The sequence below is a fragment of the Myxocyprinus asiaticus genome, chromosome 1 (genome assembly GCF_019703515.2).
Source record: "Myxocyprinus asiaticus isolate MX2 ecotype Aquarium Trade chromosome 1, UBuf_Myxa_2, whole genome shotgun sequence".
Lineage (NCBI taxonomy): Eukaryota > Metazoa > Chordata > Actinopteri > Cypriniformes > Catostomidae > Myxocyprinus > Myxocyprinus asiaticus.
This window is the reverse complement of record NC_059344.1, coordinates 16,366,583-16,384,457: the sequence shown is the minus strand read 5'-3', so window position 1 is coordinate 16,384,457 and position 17,875 is coordinate 16,366,583. Positions and strand designations below refer to the sequence as shown.

The following is a 17,875-nucleotide window of genomic DNA, read 5'->3' as shown; positions in this document are numbered from 1 at the left end:
ATAGGCCCAATACCATAAATATATTGTTCATGTATTTTTCTTAAAGTTGTTTTCCCCCGCAGCTTTTTCACATGTTGTGCACTTTGCTTGACTATTTGGGGTTAAACTTTTAGGTAGAGTACTTCACAACACTTTTACGGTTGTCTGATATTACTGGAAGAACTGGTTTTGATGACAGTCCTGTGAGTGTGTGTGTGATTCAGTGACGGACTGGCGTTGCCCTGCTCGCACATACACACTCACTCACTGTGCGGTTTGTGCGAAGTCTTAAGGAGTGTTTTTGGGCTAATTCAGTTGTGTGTCTTGTGGGAATAAGGGTGTGATGGAGATGAGGGTGTTGTCAACGTAACTTACATTTTTCAGTGTTTTGGCCTGAGCATGTGGCTTAGTGATTTATACAATTAAAGGAATAGTTCACCCAAAAATGAAAATTCTCACATCATTTACTCACGATCATGCAGTCCCAGATATGTATGAATTTATTCCCCTGAAAACAAACAAAGATTTTTAGAAGAATATCTCAGCTCTGTAAGTCGATACAATGTAAGTGAATAGTGGCCAGAACTTTGAAGCTCCAAAAAGCACACAAAGGCAGCATGAAAGCAATCAACACGACTCCAGTGGTTAAATCCATGTCTTCAGAAGAGATATGATAGGTGTGGGTGAGAAAAATTACAATATTTAAGTGTTTTTTATTTTATTTATTTTTTCACTATAAATTCTCCTGGTGATATGCATGAAGAATGTGAACTGCATAAAAAAAAAATATTTATTTAAAAATGTGAAAGTGAAGATTTATAGTAAAAAAAGACTTTTTTTACAAATATTGATCTGTTTCTCACCCACACTTATCATATGGCTTCTGAAGACATGGATTTAACCTGTGGAGTCGTATGCCTTTTTGCCGCTTCAAAGTTCTAGACACCATTCACTTTCATGAATGGACCTACAGAGCTGAAATATTCTGCTAAATATCTTCATTTGTATTCAGAAGAAGAAAGAAAGTCATACACATCTGAGATGGCATGAGGGTGAATAAATGATGAGAGAATTTTCATTTTTGGGTGAACTATAACGAAGTCATTTTCCTGCATGCATCAACATTCTTTAGGGCCTGGAACAACGTTTCATTCGTCCAATCATTAAGTCAGGTTAGACTTAGAGTAAGGGTGAGGAAGAGAGCCTGGAACATCATTCCATCCAGGCCACTGATTTTAGGGAAAGGTTTAGGCAACAGAGGACAGCAACTAGGAACCTTATTGGGTAAATCTGTGTTTTAATTGCATAGATCACACTGGCTACTTCTGAAAGCTTAAAAATGCTGCCTTTGGAGTCTGTACACACAGGTGGTAAGAAGGAATCAAGGCATTTCTGAATCCAATAATTGTGTCACTTCCTGTCTACTAAGATGCCTGCATTTTTGAAGGCAGCAAACAAAGCTTTCACTGCACATCATATCCCAAAATCCTGTGTCTGCGATTTGCTGGTTGGTTGAAAGATCATTAGACATTATGGTATGATAACTTAAAAAAAGACTGCCAAAGCCAGTCTCCTTGTCCATTGAGGTGCCTTCATGTGCTAATGACTGTGAAAGTGAAAGTGACTCAGAAACTGAAGAATTATAGGGATCACAGCCAGGGTCACCGACCTGGTCTATGATCATAGAGCACTTTAAGCAAAGTGCCCAGTCCCATTTAGTGTCCAGTTAATAGAGAAGAACATATTTCTTAAACCTGCATGGACACTGAGCTCTCATTATGGAAAAAAAAAAAAAAAAGGATGCATAAAAAGTATGGAAACCTTAATAGAGATCAGACTCAGAGAGAGCAGTCTATTAAATATCCAAAACAATATGGGCCTCATTCATGAAACATGCGTAGAACAAATGTCTTTGAAAACCATTCAGAAGCTTATTTGTATGTAAATTGTCCCATTGAATTGAGTGTGCCAATTTCTGTAAGAATATTTCTCATGGTTTACTTCCCAAAAATTGTTCTTCAGTTTCATGAGTAAAGCTCATTAACAATATACAGTACATTATGCACTGCTTCATTAATATATACAAACCCAAACAACATAATGACATCCTTGTCTTTGCTTGTTTTATGATCAAGGAATTTCAGCATTTACCCAATTCACAGTGTGTCCAACAGTCTGAGACCAGTGACAATGCATCTATTTTGCATTTTTTCTCATTTAAAGAAATAGTTCACCCAAAAAAGGAAAAATTCTCTCATCATTTAGTCACCCTCATGCCATCTCAGATGTGTATGACTTTCTTAATTCTGCAGAAAAAAAAAGAAGAATATCTCAGTTCTGTTGGTCCATCAATACAAGTCAATAGGGTCCAAAATGTGAAGGTCCAAAAAGCACATAAAGTGAGCATAAAAGTAATGCATACGACTCCAGTAGATAAATCCATGTCTTCAGAAGCGATATCATAGGTGTGGGTGAGAAACAGATCAGTATTTATGTCTCTTTTTACTATAAATTCTCACCAAAAACAAAAGAACACCTACACCTATTGTAGATTGTTCGCAAGACATGGATTTAACTACCAGAGTCACCTGGATTACTTTTATGCTGCCTTTATGCACTTTTTGGAGCTTCAAAGTTTTGGGCAATATTCACTTGCATTTTATGTACCTACAGAGCTTAAATATTCTTCTAAAAATATTTGTGTTCAGCAGACACATCAAGATAATGACAATCAGCCTGTCATTATCTTAAAATAAACCTCATTCAGCGTGATAATAAAAGACAGCTTTGCGTTGGGGCCCTGATCACTTTGTCATGGTTTATTTTAAGATAATGTGCATTTTCCCTTAATTTTTGATCATCATCAGCGAACTTGCTTCAGCTAAAAGAATAATGAATGTTGGCTATTTAGACATCACACTAATGGACAACTACCTGTACAATACGTGGACGCCTGTTAAAACTTTACATTGTCGAGTGGAAAGTAGTCTTCATCAATAATATACGTTAGTATATCAGTGAAGGAAAACGTATTGATAAGTGTGGGAGTTTTACAAAACTTTTTTTAATACTATTTAATTAATTATTAAAAAACTTACCCTCGGATTTTTAGATCCCTCCATCGCGATGACCGCTTTTACAAAAAAAATATTTTTCTTTCTTTTTTAATTGAAGAAAAAAAAAAGATTACAATGAAAAAGTTCAATAAAGGACTTGCAGACTTGCATATTTGTAGCAAAATAATTGACATTACTTATACACAAAAAGTAAAAAGAAAAAAAATTTAATTCACATCACTCATGAGGCAGGAAAGATCTCATCATAACAAGCAAGAAAAAATATATATTTTTTAATCGCTAATATATCTCTTAACATTTATTAAGCACTTGATTTCCGGCATGAATTCTGCAAATATAGGTCATTTTTAAGAAATTTCTGTTTGTGTATATACAATTTCAGAACCAGAATATTTAAAAAAAAAATTGACAGTGTTTTCCAGGGATCTGTTTTCAAAATAAAATATAATGTATTTCACCCAAAAATCATATTTTAACTTTAACTTGGAAAAACAATGGAGACATGCCAAAAAAGCAGATCAAGCAAGATCACAAAAGAAAAACTTTCACTATTGTTCCCACAAAAGGTACATGAGTTATTCACATCAGAATACTTAGATATATACATGTAGGTTACATGGGTAAGTTTTGTGCAAGATTTTAAAATGCACTTCTTTGATCTTATTAGTCATGCAATATTTATAAGGTAACAACCATGCTATCCTCCAATTTATGTTATTAATGACAGAGTTCCAGAAGAATTTTCCTCTTGGGGAAATAGAATTTCGTGAGTGTAGTAGTTGACGAAACTCCTTCACTTTGCCATTACAAATAGGCGCAGGCTGCAACTGTGGCGTGACGTCATCGCGTACAAAAACATCCCATTTCATTGGCTAGGCATCAACCAATAAAATGACTTCATTGCCCCCTCCCCCTCCAAACACTGGTCTTGCTCACTCGCATCAGGATTTTACAAGTGCACAAGTGAGTTTTGCTACAGGTTTTTCGCAGTTGCAAAAATCGAGGCGTGAAGATTTAAGAGGTTATAGGTGCCGATTTGTGGTTGTACTGCGAAAATGAATTAAAGTACAAAAGTTCATGTAATATAAGTTTGTGTCTGTAGTTGTATTTATGTGAATGTAATTTTACACATTTGTGACTACTTGTCTGCAATTCTGAATTCAGAGCACAAGTTTTGAATTATTGTCTGTGAGTGTAGATTGCAACATTCAACTAAAAAATTTTATTTACAAGTATTCACATCGGTGCTGTGTGTAAATTTCAACGTATTAGTACAAATATTTATTGTCCATGTTGTCAAATCCTAATATGCAAGCTCTCGAGTTTTGCTACTGATTTACCTTCATATCAATGTCAAAAATGTGCTTATTTGACAGTGACCAAGAAATAGAATCTCATAAATATCTTCTTAATTTTATATCATAACACTAATTGTTTAAAATCTGTCAAAATCCTTCAACTTTCTGTGTTGGTTTTAACAGGATTTTTGAGTAACTGGGTTGTCTCGGATTTTTGAGCCCCACTGTAATTGCATAATTTCAATTTAAATGTAAATAGTTCATCTGATATTCAGAACATTTATGAACTTTGTGTGTGCACACTGAATTTGAGCGTGTGTTTGCTTATGCTTTTCTGCCTCCCAAATGTAATTAGCCTTGAGACACATAATGACTTGAGCAGCATATCTGCCTCTCTCGTCCATTAACTGTTTTTCCAGACACCTGTTTGTCTCTCTCACCCCTTCCTTTTTCTTATTTTGTCCTCCATTTCTTTTCCCATGTCTGCTTCCCCCTCTGTTCTCTCTGCCTGTTCAATAGAGAGATGAAAAATGAAACGTTCAGGTTTCCATCATACTGAAGATAGCAGATGATCTCAGCCAATATGGCCTAATATTCCGTTCATGAAAATCCTGCTCTTTTTCTTATGCCAGTAAATTTCACTTAAAGATGTGGTCCTCAATTTATAAAACCACTGCTTGAACTCTGTTTTGGTATATGGTATTTCTATCAGGAAGACTCACAGACTTGAGTAAAGTTTTGGATTACATTTATTTGATGAATATAAAACAGGAATGTAATGTCTCTCTTTGGCGTAAGCCCTGTCTGGCAGTCCGAAAAAGCTGTACTCAGAACCATCAGATCCTGCTGGAGATAGGAGGCAGGGACGAGGAGCCTACCCCCGTGCAGGATGGGACTCAACTGGTGGCGGTGGGGTGGTGGAGGTTGCTGTGTTAGCTCACTGAAACAGCAACGTGATAGATTGTGAGCAGATTTATAAAGCAATGGCTTACATGTTATTGGCTATGAGTTACCAAAAAGTAGGTTTTGTTCTGATAAGGAATTTGTTGTGGTGTATTGTTTCCATTGATTGTGTCTCAAAAAAATTTACTTTCCCTATTGTCAGTTTTACTCAATCCTCCCATGGTCATATTACTCAAAAAATATATGTAACCAAGGAAGCTTAAATTAACTGAGCTGATTCAACTAAAAATGTGTCTTGTCAGCTTCACTTAATCCATGTTTGATTTACTGAAACTGGGCAGAGGATTTCTAGTTCCAAGCTTGTTTTGCATGGGACTCGACAAGGAGAGTAAATGTTATAATAAAGTGTTATTTTATGTGCCTTTGTGCAAAATGAATATAAAAGTATAAAGGTACTTATTAATGTTTAATGTTTATGTGGATATTTAGAAGAATTTAGGTTATGTTGTAGTTTTGGGGGTTACCATCGTGGTGAAGAGTGGATCTTGAGCACTGGTTGAGGACAAATACAATTAATTTTGAGTTTTCTACAAATTGCTTTTGCTGTGCTTACCATAGCATAGTGACTAAGTTGCATTCAGTAATAATTTTCAACAGCATGTTTAGCATGCTAACACTTGCTATCACTAGGTAGTATATCACTAAAAGAGTTTCATTAATTATTTTGACATCAAAGTGACCCAATTAAGACCATGCACCATATAAGTCCACATACTGTTCTATTTTGAAATACATAAAAGACAGAAAGCAAGAGAAAAAAATTGTTGTTGCAGAGGAAATGCATACAGTTGTTGGTATCATTTGAGTTTTTATTTAGAGCCAATCAAATGTTTCGTTCTTGAATTATTTGGGAACATGCGCTGCCACTGTTCAGCGGCCATTTTGGAAGTTGTTCCAAACCTTTTTATGACATCAATAAAGCAGTTTTTCTGGAGTCAGGTGAACAAACCAGGTGAGGAACGATAAAAATGTAAAATTAAGAGATAAATAAATCAAATGATACTTGATATTATTTATTGTCTTTGTATTTAACAGCAATACTTTGCATTTGAAAAGATGGCTATTATGAGTTTCTGGAGCTACGGCTGATAACCAAATTAAATTAAAAGATTCAGGAAGCTTCTTGAGCTCAAACAAGATTTAGTGCTCTGTCTGTAATTATAATCCAGAAATATAACTTTTTTTAGAAATATATATTTTCATGTGGGCTCATAAGGAACAGTGCCTTTGAAAAGCGTGTTTACTCAAAGATTAAAAGCAGGAGCCTGGGTAGCTCCGCGAGTATTGACGCTGACTATCACCTCTGGAGTTGCGAGTTCAAATCCAGGATGTGCTGTGTGACTCCAGCCAGGTCTCCTAAGCAACCAAATTGGCCCGGTTGCTAGGGAGGGTAGAGTCACATGGGGTAATCTCCTCGTGGTCACGATTAGGGGTTCTCGCTCTCAATGGGGCGCGTGGTAAGTTGCTCGTGGATCACAGAGAGTAGCATGAGTCTCCACATGCTGTGAGTCTCCGCGGTGTCATGCACAATGAGCCACGTGATAAGATGCGGTGGATTGACTGTCTCAGAAGCGGAGGCAACTGAGACTTGTCCTCCGGAACCCGGATTGAGGTGAGTAACCGCGCCACCACGAGGACCTAGTAAGTAGTGGGAATTGGGCATTCCAAATTGGGGAGAAAAGGGGATAAAAAAATAAATAAATGAAAACAAAAAGATTAAAAGCAGAATTATTATTTTATTGGTTTAAACAACAATAACAAACATGCTCTACATTTTAAAATATAGTGTTTTTTTTTATTCCTGAAAACATGTGTTTACCTTGAATCTACTTTAAATTATTTAGGTTTATTTTCCACTGACCCCTATTGTTCCTAATAAGCCCACTGAGCAAATAACCCATAAACCTCATATTAAACTGAACTCCCAGTCAATGCTACATACTGAATCTATTTTCATTGCAGGGAGAAAATGAATGGGTAGAGAAAAAATATTATAAGGACTGTCAGATTCTGAAATTAAATATTTCATTTACTGGTTATGATGTTTGAGGTCTAAATAATAAAAATAATAATAATAATAATAATACAAAATAAAATAAAACTTGAAGTGTTTATTTATAAGTGTTAAAAGCATAGTGGGCTTATTAAGAACACATGTGGGCTTAAATGGTACACATGTTCCTTATAAGCCCACTCTGAACTTTTCACATTTCCAGTTAAATAAAGTTACTTAATTTTGTCAGTTTATGACAAAACATAAGTGTTTAGATGAGAGATGAATCTTTGATTTAATGCTCACTTTATTGGAAAGCTGTTAACATTTATATAAGAAAACATGTCAAACTTAGATTTGGGTGGGCTTAATTGGGTTACTTCCCCTAAATTGTGTTGGGTTTACTTGATTCAGTTAGGTTCCCTCTATAAAGTATTTAAGTTGAAATTAACTGGTTATTTTAATTTCAGAAATATCATTTCAAACTTGTGGAACCACTGTCCATGATTGAATCTAGTTCAGCCAATGAGATTTTTTGTTTTTGCTTTTAATGTACACAGTAGCTAGGTGAACAAGTGTTACAGTATTGTGTATTTTAGCATGGCAGGAACACTGTATTGACCAATCAGCATCCAGGACTGAAACTATCCATTAGAATCCTTTTTGAAATGTACTCAATTGAAAACAGTACAAAGACAAGATAATTAGCCTAATGTTTTAAATTAAAAAAAAAAAGTTTCTTTTTTTTTTTAAACACTCATTCTACATTTGATGCCTGCAACATATTCCAAAAGTTGTAATGGGGAAAATGTAAAACTGGGAAGGCTGAGAAATTATATATATATATATATATAACCTGTTAGGAACATTCCACAAGTAAGCAGATTGATAGGTGAGCAAGGCTTGTGTTTCAATAATTTGTGGAAAACATAAAAAAAATTAAATAAATAAAAACAACATTTCTCAACAAATAATTGCAAGTAATTTAAGGATTTTACCAGCTACAGTCCATCATCTGATTAAAGGTTCAGAAACTTTGTGAGTAAAGGGCAAGGCTGAAAAAAAAATACTGAAAATCATTCAGAAGCAGTGCCGACTTCTCTGGGCTTGAGCACATCTCAGATGGACTGCTGGACATTGGAAATGTGTGCTGTGGTCTGACGAGTGCATCTTTCAAGTTTAAATAACGGACTTCATGTTCTCAGGGTCAAAGAGATTTGTTGCAGGCATCAAATTTATAATAAGTACATACATACAAAAAAATAAGTTGATTAGTTACATCATTAACAATCTTGTTGTTAGATACTCTTTTCAACTGAATCTACACTAAATGGCCAAAAGTTTGTGGACATCCCCTTGTCTAATCCTTTTATTCCAGTGAAGGCAAATCTTAATGCTACACCATACAGTGGCATTCTAAAGAATTGTGTGCTTCCGGGGCCTGGGTAGCTCAGCAAGTAAACTGCCACCCCTGGAGTCGCGAGTTCGAATCCAGGGTGTGCTGAGTGACTCCAGCCAGGTCTCCTAAGCAACCAATTGGCCCGGTTGCTAGGGAGGGTAGAGTCACATGGGGTAACCTCCACATGGTCACTATAATGTGGTTCTCTCTCTCGGTGGGGCACGTGGTGAGTTGTGCGTGGATGCCACGGAGAATAGCGTTCTGTTTCAGCATAAAAGTGCCCATATACACAAAGTGTTGTAACAATGCTGGAAACAGGCAGACGAAGAGACGATGGTGAAGCGATGAACCCAAAAGCAGTTTATTTCCAATCGTGAGATCCAAAAAAAAAAAAAAAAAAAAAAAAAAAAAAAAAAACCCCTAACTACTAACATGGACTGGACTTGACTTCCAGATACAAAGTTACATACACAATACCTGACACTAGACAATGGCAAACATGAGCGCTTAAATACAAGGACATGGGTAACAGGTAAACAGGACAACCAATCACAAGACTAAACTATAAACAAGATAACAAGACTAAATGAACTTAAACCAATGAAAAGACAAGACTAATAACAAAGTAATCAAACAATGAACCAATGAAAACAAGACACATGAACAGGGGAAACACATGACAAGATCACATGAGGGAACAGGAAATCACATGACATGACAGGAACAGGAACTAAACTTGAAAAAAAAAACATGACAAGTGTGTTACATTAAGAAATAATATACTGAGCCTGGTGCGGAAAAACACAAAGCCCAGACCTGAACCCCCTTGAACACTTTTGGGACGAAATGGACGCAGACTACGAGCCAGGTTGCATCGCCCAACATCAGTGCATGACCTCACTGAATCCCATGTCTTAATGGGAGCAAATCCATGCAGCTATATTTCAACATCAGGTGGAAAGCCTTTCCAGAAGAGTGCAAGACGTTACTGCAGCAAAGAGTGGGATTAATCCCTAAAAAGTTATTTTGAAATGAAGTGTTCAACAAGCACATACAGTATGAATGTTGTTGTTCAGGTGTCCACAAAGTTTCAGACAAGGTTTTGTCAAGCCAGCGTCAGAGTATATTTTGATGAAATTACCTTTCCTAGTTTACATTGTAGAAAAAACCATTAAGCTCCATGATAACAATCTGTGAACTTTTTAAAATGTGTTCATAAAATTTATGTCTAGGATGAATCAGTGAAGCAGTTCTCTCAATATACAGTAATTAGCAGGATAATAAACTTGTTTGATGATTCCCCAAATGGCTTATTGGTTTATTTGTTGAAGACTGTCATCTCTCTCACTCTCTCTTTCCCTCTTTTTTAGCAGCTTGTGTTAGTGGATACCAGTTTCTAGACCCCCCTCACACCCCCTGGCCTCTGTACTCCGTGGCAGAGGAGGGCACACGCTTACCCTGTCGATTCAATGTATCAGACAATGAGGTTCAGGTGGTGCAGGTGATGTGGATTCGAGAGAACTCGAATGGAGATGAAGAACAGATTATCACTGCTCATTTCAGTGATGGCCAGACAGGTAAAACACTTTTTAACAACAGTCTTTGTCTTTTACTTTACACAAATCCACACCTGAATTGTTAAACATTTGTGAACATACTGTACATTATGTTGTTTCCTATTACTAATATTGTCATTAACAAAGAAAATCATGCATTTCCAAAACACTGTATTATACATTACATGAATACATTATGTATTCTGCACTTTTCTCGGCTTGTTATGCCTTGATGCCACAAGGTGTTATTGCACTTGTTAATGAAGAAGTTAATGTATTGGTTTCAATATATGGAAAATCTTACTTTGAGAACATGAGTTCAAGTAACTCAGGATCCTCTCCATGCGCAAGGGATGCCAGAGTCATTTAAACTACTTATTCTGCAGTACTTCAGTTGTATTCGTTTTGGATTCTAATCAATGCTTTGTGGTTTAATGTTGTTTGCTCACTTAGCTGTCTTGTCAATACTCTGGGTTCTGTACAAGTTAGGCTCAGTCGACAGCATTTGTGGCATAATGTTGATTGCCACACAAAAAAATTGAGGTGACGAGGCACCATATGAAGTGAACGGGGCCAATCCGTATACATTAAAATGCTTACTGTTTCAAAAGAATAGCCACAGTACTTGAACAATATACGTGTTAATATGATGGTTTAGTTTGATCAAACTGCTTACTAACCTAAAAGTTATCCAATTAAATTTTACAACTTCCGTGCCATGACAACTTGCATAAAATGAACCTCATTATTAAAATAAAACAAAAATTCAGAAAAGTAATAATTTGAGGATAATAGATTTAGGCATGTTGATTGGCGGTAACATTGTGCGACAATAGAAATAAATTAATCAAAGACAAAGTTTTTTTTTTTACATATTAAAGGTGCACTCAGTAACTTTTTGTTTATGTCATCTTTCATTTACAGTTTCTCCTAGTGGTGTGGATGCAGCATCCTTCAAAATCAATAGTTTTCAGTTACAGATGCCATTGTAGAAATTCACTATTCACAATCAGCCATGATTAATTTAATCCAAGAGTGAAAGTGTCCAATAACAAGAAGGTTACTGAGTTTAAGCAAGTCGTATTCAGCTGGTCATGTGACTCTAAAATGGCAGCCCCCATGAGGGCGCCCCTGCCCAATGTAGAATAAAACAGCTTTTATAAGGTTACTGGTATAACTAGAGTCCTCATCTCATGTGAGCGGTCATGATTTTATACATATGTTTCAAAATTACAATTAATATCTTTAGAAGTAAAGCTTTAAATATTTGTTGTGAAAATGAGTTAATATCCATTTTGCAGCGTTCAGAATACGAATAAAAAGACAGTAAAGGACAATGCTCTCAAACAATGAATAAAAATAGCTTTTCTGAGGGCACTTCTCCAATGCAAAATGTGCAGGACATAGTGTGACCAAGAAAAAGCATATTTTTTTCATCCCTTTATTATTAATCATTTCATTGCATCTTCTGTGAAGAAAATGGGTTTGTTTCCCTAATGCAATAGAGGGTTGACACTTACGTTCTGTACTCATCTTGCATTTATTTACATATACATAATTTCAGTTAGCAGGCACTTTTATCCAAAGCGACCTACAAATGAGGGAAAACACACATGCAATTTAGGAGTTAAACATAGTAGCTGAAAAGAATAAACCAAGAGTACATAGTTAGAGTAGAAGTAGAACAGTAACTGCATAAAAGTTGATATAATAGAAAAAAGGAGAATATGTTTTTTGTGTCGCATTCTTAGCTGCATGATTACTGTTTTGTGTCACAGCTGTACTTTCCTGTAAGTATCTTGGGATTAAAAGAATCTGCAGATCATTTCTGAAGTGTTATTCAGATTTTGCAAGAGATTACATCATAAAACTATCTTAATGTCATTAAATCAATGTGACAAGCACACTTCCAGCTAAAATACTTTATTTAGTTACTCTGCAGCTTATCTAAATTTCTCAATCTCTCTCTCTCTCTCTCTCTCTCTCTCTCTCTCTCTCTCTCTTAGAGAACTCTGCATATGCAGGGCGTGTGCGGTTCGAGACCAGCGACCCAATAGCAGACTCTGCTCTGATAATTATGGGCACAAGTTCCTCAGATGAGGGCAAGTACATCTGCAAAGTCGCCACCTTCCCCACAGGAAACTTTGAGACTGAGGTTTCTCTCACAATTTGGAGTAAGTACATTCACCATTATGAAGTGCTACATGGGCAACAAACTTTTTATTTAATGTTTTTATTTAATGCATTGTACAGTACATTGGAAGATCACTGCAAAGCATGTTTTGGGGTGGAATCAAACATGGTTTCGGACCAAGCAATCAAACTAAGTTGAAGAAATCCGTGTAAAATGCGTGTTGACTTTACGGACTTCAGGATTTCCTTCCTTTGAAAAGTAACAGCACAGACACAACTCTGCAGATTAAGAATTAACTGTTGCGCTTAAGGAGTATTATGTTTACTTGCAACTAACTGCAAACTTTGGCAAATCTAGCAATAACTTCTCCCTTGGTAGTGCTTATTGTAGCAGCATGGTAACTTGTTACATAACTTTGTTTCCTGGCAGATTAATAAAAAAAAACATTGCATAGTGACCCCTGAAAGTTGCATAGCTGCCAGCCAATCAGATTGGAACAGTTTTTTGCCAACTCTTGCCATTTGTGTATACAATATGCATCAAACAGTAGACATATTCATAAGAGAGTCATTCATTTGATTCAAAAGAAGGCAACTGATACCATAACATACTCTTTAATCCATCCTTCAGATAGTATCACGATGCCACACCCAAATCTGTTCTAAAAGCACTTTTGTATGTATGATCCCCTATCTCTCTGTATGTGTTGTCTGGGAGCTAAACGTGCCTTCGTAGTTTAACCCAGTATTCTGAATATTCACTCTACACTTATGGTCTCTTAGACCTTACATCTCAGGCCTAACATTAAATATCTGTTATTATTGTCTATGCATTTATGGTGCGTTGTTTATATTCCATAACATCTAAGGCCATTCTTCAAACCAAATGAAGAAGTTCAAGAAGAGTATTTTTGTTCTTTACTAGCTATAGACATGAAATACTGCATAATGTACACATATATAGTATTTAGACGCAAATGCGTTGTTGCATTACAAACTGTCCAAACACGTTGCATTCTCTGCATTTCTGCGAGGCATTAACATGAACTCCTGACAAAATGAAACTATTTTTTTAAGCAACATGATCGCATGAGAAATCTGAGGTTACTTCCATTTCTTTTAGTTATTTATTTTTTTTTTGCACCCAAAATCCGGACCCGATGTGCCAAATTCTAGACAAGTGCCAGCATGCCTCGATTGTTCATGACACGGAAATTGCCAGTGCTGTGCTTTTGACGTCACATCCCTTTTGATCTCTGGCAAGCAAGAAACTACATTAGCACAGAAATAAGTAAAATAATGCTGCTTTGGTCTCTGTACTGTTAGACTTAGGGTTAGGTTTAGGGTTTAGGTTAGGGTTAGGAGTGTATTAAAGGAATAGTTTACCCGAAAATCTAAATTCTCTCATCATTTACTCACCCTTATACCATCCCAGATGTGTATGACTTTCATTCATCTGCTGAACTCAAATGAAGATTTTTAGAAGAATTTCTCAGCTCTTTTGGTCCGTACAATGGAAGTGAATGAGTGCCAAAATTTTGAAGCTCCAAAAATCACATAAGTCAGCATAAAAGTAATCCATGCGACTCCAGTGGTAATCCATGTCTTCACTGGAGTCGCATCACTTTCACATTCTTCTTCTTTTGTTTTTGGTGATTCACATTCTTCATGCATATCACCCCCTACTGGGCGGGGAGAATAATTTCAAGCAAAAAAGGACTTAAATATTGATCTGTTTCTCACCCACACCTGTCATATCACTTCTGAAGATGTGGATTAAAACACTGGAGTCTGAATTACTCTTATGCTGCCTTTATGTGCTTTTTGGAGTGTCAAAAGTTTGGCCATTCACTTGCATTGTATGGACCTACAGAGCTGAAATGTTCTTCTAAAAAATCATAATTTGTGTTCTGTAGAAGAAATAAAGTCATACACATCTAGGATGACATGGGGGTGAGTAAATGATGAGATAATTTAAATTTTTTGGTGAACTATTCCTTTAATGTAATTACTACTTGAATGTTTCAGAAAATCCCATCCGTTCATTGAGAAGTAATTTAAGGTGCTTTGTTTTCGTTAGTTAAACTGTCCACATGCTTATAGCAAACTATCTGAATAATGATACATCCAGTTTAATGTCAACATTTGAAAGTAACTCTTGGGTACCGAGGCTTGTTCCAACCATAGATCGCAAGAATGCATGTTAAGTATGCCAAGCACTGACAATTGTGTTTTCTTGCAATTAATTGCGTACATACTTGTGTTACATACTTTTTGACCTGACCCTCAGTAAACCCTCCCAAAATCCTCACACAGTTTTGTTGAGTTAGGAAATCCACATTTCTATATACAATATATAGTGAATAGAGTTGAGTCTATGTTTACAGCGATCCAGTAGCAGTTAGCAGTGATTTTGCCCATAGTTATAGGACAAGACAAGGATACAGTACTCCTTTTGTAACATTTCCTTTGCCATTTGATTAAAGGTTTCTTTCATATACTGTGACAACCCGTTAACCATAAGGCTAGCACTGCCCAGATGTATGCTGTTATTGGGAAGAATAACAAGCTAGCATTGTTTGCGTCAATGGAAGTGATGATAGAGGTATTAACATGTTCATTGTCTGCACGATTATGAGATCAAACAATAGCTGCAGCTTTCTTTTTCAGAAGTGCTATTTATGATTGTGTTCAACTTGACTGTTAGTAACTGGGCTTACAGGTTGGTAGCAACATGAGTAATAGATGCCATTACAAACAAGGATCATTGACATCTTTTGAAATGAAGGCACATGCAGTGTTTGATGAATTTGTTTCATATTCATTCAAAAGTGGTGATATTTAGCTGAGTATTATTATCATACAGTGATAAGTATTCTGTCCACACTGAAAGCAAAAATGCTGTGCAACGCAACAAAATCACAGGCAATCTGAAAAGTGTGTGGATGGTTTTCTTTGTTTGTATGCTCTCTCACACTCCCATAAGAGCACATACTTTGAATTTTCATGACTTCCGTGATGCTTCACCAGACTGCATCCTTTTTAAGGTTGTTACTTGTGGAACTTGTGTTATTTGTCATATATTTTTCAATGCATCTCGATTTCCACAATCAAACTCACTTGTCCATGTCTGATGTTTAATATACATGAAAAGTGTGATTTTGGTCCAATAAGTTTTCAGTGTGGGTTGGGCTACCTGACGATGCCACAAAAATATAAACAAGCAACTGACAAAATGTCGCTAGCCGCTTATAGCTGTCACGGCTGGTTAGGACAGAAAATTTGGATTAACATGGAAGAGAAAGCTTTTATTGCTTGTCACTTTGTAGCATCGCACATGGTTAGAACAAAGTGTCAGTCTTTAGCTTCTTTGTTTTTTAATATACCATTGATCATGTCATTTCACAGCTAAACCCATCACATCCCTGGAACCAGTCATCCTGGTTGAGGGCCAGTCATTCCGTGTGGCCGCTACATGCCGTTCGGTGGCTAAGCCAATGGCAGGCCTCTCCTGGGACACAGACCTGCCAGGTCAGAGCCAGAACAGAAGCTTTGATGGTGGGGTGGCCTCTATCCAGTTTTCCCTCCACCCTCTCCGTAGCATGAATGGTCAGAAGCTGGACTGCCTGGTCTGGCACCCGTCTCAAAATGGCCCCCGGAGGATCAGCAATAACCTTGTAGTACACTGTGAGTCTTAATCTGTTTGCTTTTTATTTGTGTGTACATTTTCACCTAAAAACTAGGATCTAACAAAGTCCCTTTAAGGCAAGCCAGGTCACTCGGCAGCCATGTTCGTAATGCTATTTTATATGGACACAAGCAGGATATAAGAATAGCTCAACTTACATGGGGAAAGACGGAAATCTCCAAAACGTCTGGTCAAGGTTTGGATCAAATAACATATTTCAAATCCACAGTAAAACTAAAAACAATGGTGCCATAAATTGTGCTTCTTTAGCTTAGATCACACACACAAAAAAAGCTATTTTTCAGGTTGGTCCATTTAATGTGCATGCTCATTCTTTATAAAAACTGACAGGTCTCTATAAAAAAGGTCATTGGTTGTTTTAACTGTAAGGCTGGACAGCTGCCATATTCAGCGTTATACTAGTGACCCTTCTCATTCTATACCGTCTGTAGTACTAAAATGGGTGATCCTCATGAAGAACAGGCTGGGTCATACTTTATCCAAAATCAAAAGAGAGAGAAAAAATATTTTAATTTTTCATAAAGAAACTGAAGGCTTTCTTTGACTATTAAGATTTTTTACCATTGTGACATTACTTTCATGAAAATTAAGCACATATTCTCTGAAAACAAAAATAAAATAAAAAATGTCATGGGGAAAATAAATATTATATTTACTACTGTGACAGAGTAATTTAATTTTAACATAAATTAACTTCAGTACAACAAATGCTACCATAATGTATACTTGTATACATATGTACACACAGTGACCACTTTATTAGGTACACCTACACCTACTTATGTGATTATCTAGTCAGACAATTGTGTGGCAGCAGTAAAATGCATAAAATCAAGCATATACGGGTCAGGAGCTTCAGTTAATGTACACATCAACCATCAGAATGGGAAAAAATGTGATTTCAGTGGTTTCGACCGTGGCATGATTTTTGGTGCCAGACGGTCTGGTTTGAGTATTTCTGTAACTGCTGAAAGAAGTGGGCATACCATCTGTGTACCTCAGCAGAAATCGAGATTCATCAGACCAGTATGTTTTTCCAGTCTTTAACTGTCCAGTTTTGGTGAGCCTGTGCCCACTGCAGCCTCAGCTTTCTGTTTTTGGCTGACAGAAGTGGGACCTGACATGGTCTTCTGCTGTTGTAGCCCATTCGCCTCAAGTTTTGACATTTTGTGCATTCTGAGATGCTATTCTGCTCACTACAATTGTACAGAGCGGTTATCTGAGTTACCGTAGCCTTTCTGTCAGCTCGAACAAATCTGGCCATTCTCTGTTGACCTCTGTAATCAACAAGGCGTTTCCATCCGCAGAACTGCCGCTCACCAGATGTTTTTTGTTGTTGTTGTTGTTGTTTTTGTTTGTTTGTGGCACCATTCTGAGTAAAACGTCCTGGTTACTTGCGTAACCTCCGTTCCCTGATGGAGGGAACGAAGGTTACTTGCGTAACCTCCGTTCCCTGTTGGAGGGAACGAGACGTTGTGTCGATGTAGTGACACTAGGGGTCACTCTTGGGAGCCCGAAACACCTCTGGTCTTTGATAAAAAGCCAATGAAAATTGGCGAGTGGTATTTGCATGCCACTCCCCTGGACATACGGGTATAAAAGGAGCTGGTATGCAACCACTCATTCAGGTTTATGCTGAGGAGCCGAGACAAGGTCCAGCCATTTCAGCGGGTAGTTCAGCGTTGTGGCAGGAGGGACACAATGTCTCGTTCCCTCCATCAGGGAACGGCGGTTACGCAAGTAACCAGGACGTTCCCTATCTATCACT

General features: G+C 36.9%; 1 protein-coding gene across 2 annotated transcripts in view; it reads left to right on the top strand.

Moving 5' to 3' along the window:
• Nucleotides 1-17,875, top strand: part of LOC127451292 (nectin-4-like) — a 37,953-nt gene that overhangs the window by 561 nt on the left and 19,517 nt on the right. Inside the window, exons 2-4 of one of the 2 annotated variants that reach the window (XM_051715985.1) lie at nucleotides 10,083-10,286; nucleotides 12,272-12,439; nucleotides 15,807-16,085. In XM_051715985.1, coding sequence (XP_051571945.1) covers nucleotides 10,083-10,286; nucleotides 12,272-12,439; nucleotides 15,807-16,085 — 651 coding nt within the window. Of the gene's footprint in view, nucleotides 1-10,079; nucleotides 10,287-12,271; nucleotides 12,440-15,806; nucleotides 16,086-17,875 lie in introns of both variants that reach the window. The other variant, XM_051715897.1, reaches the window with a different exon arrangement.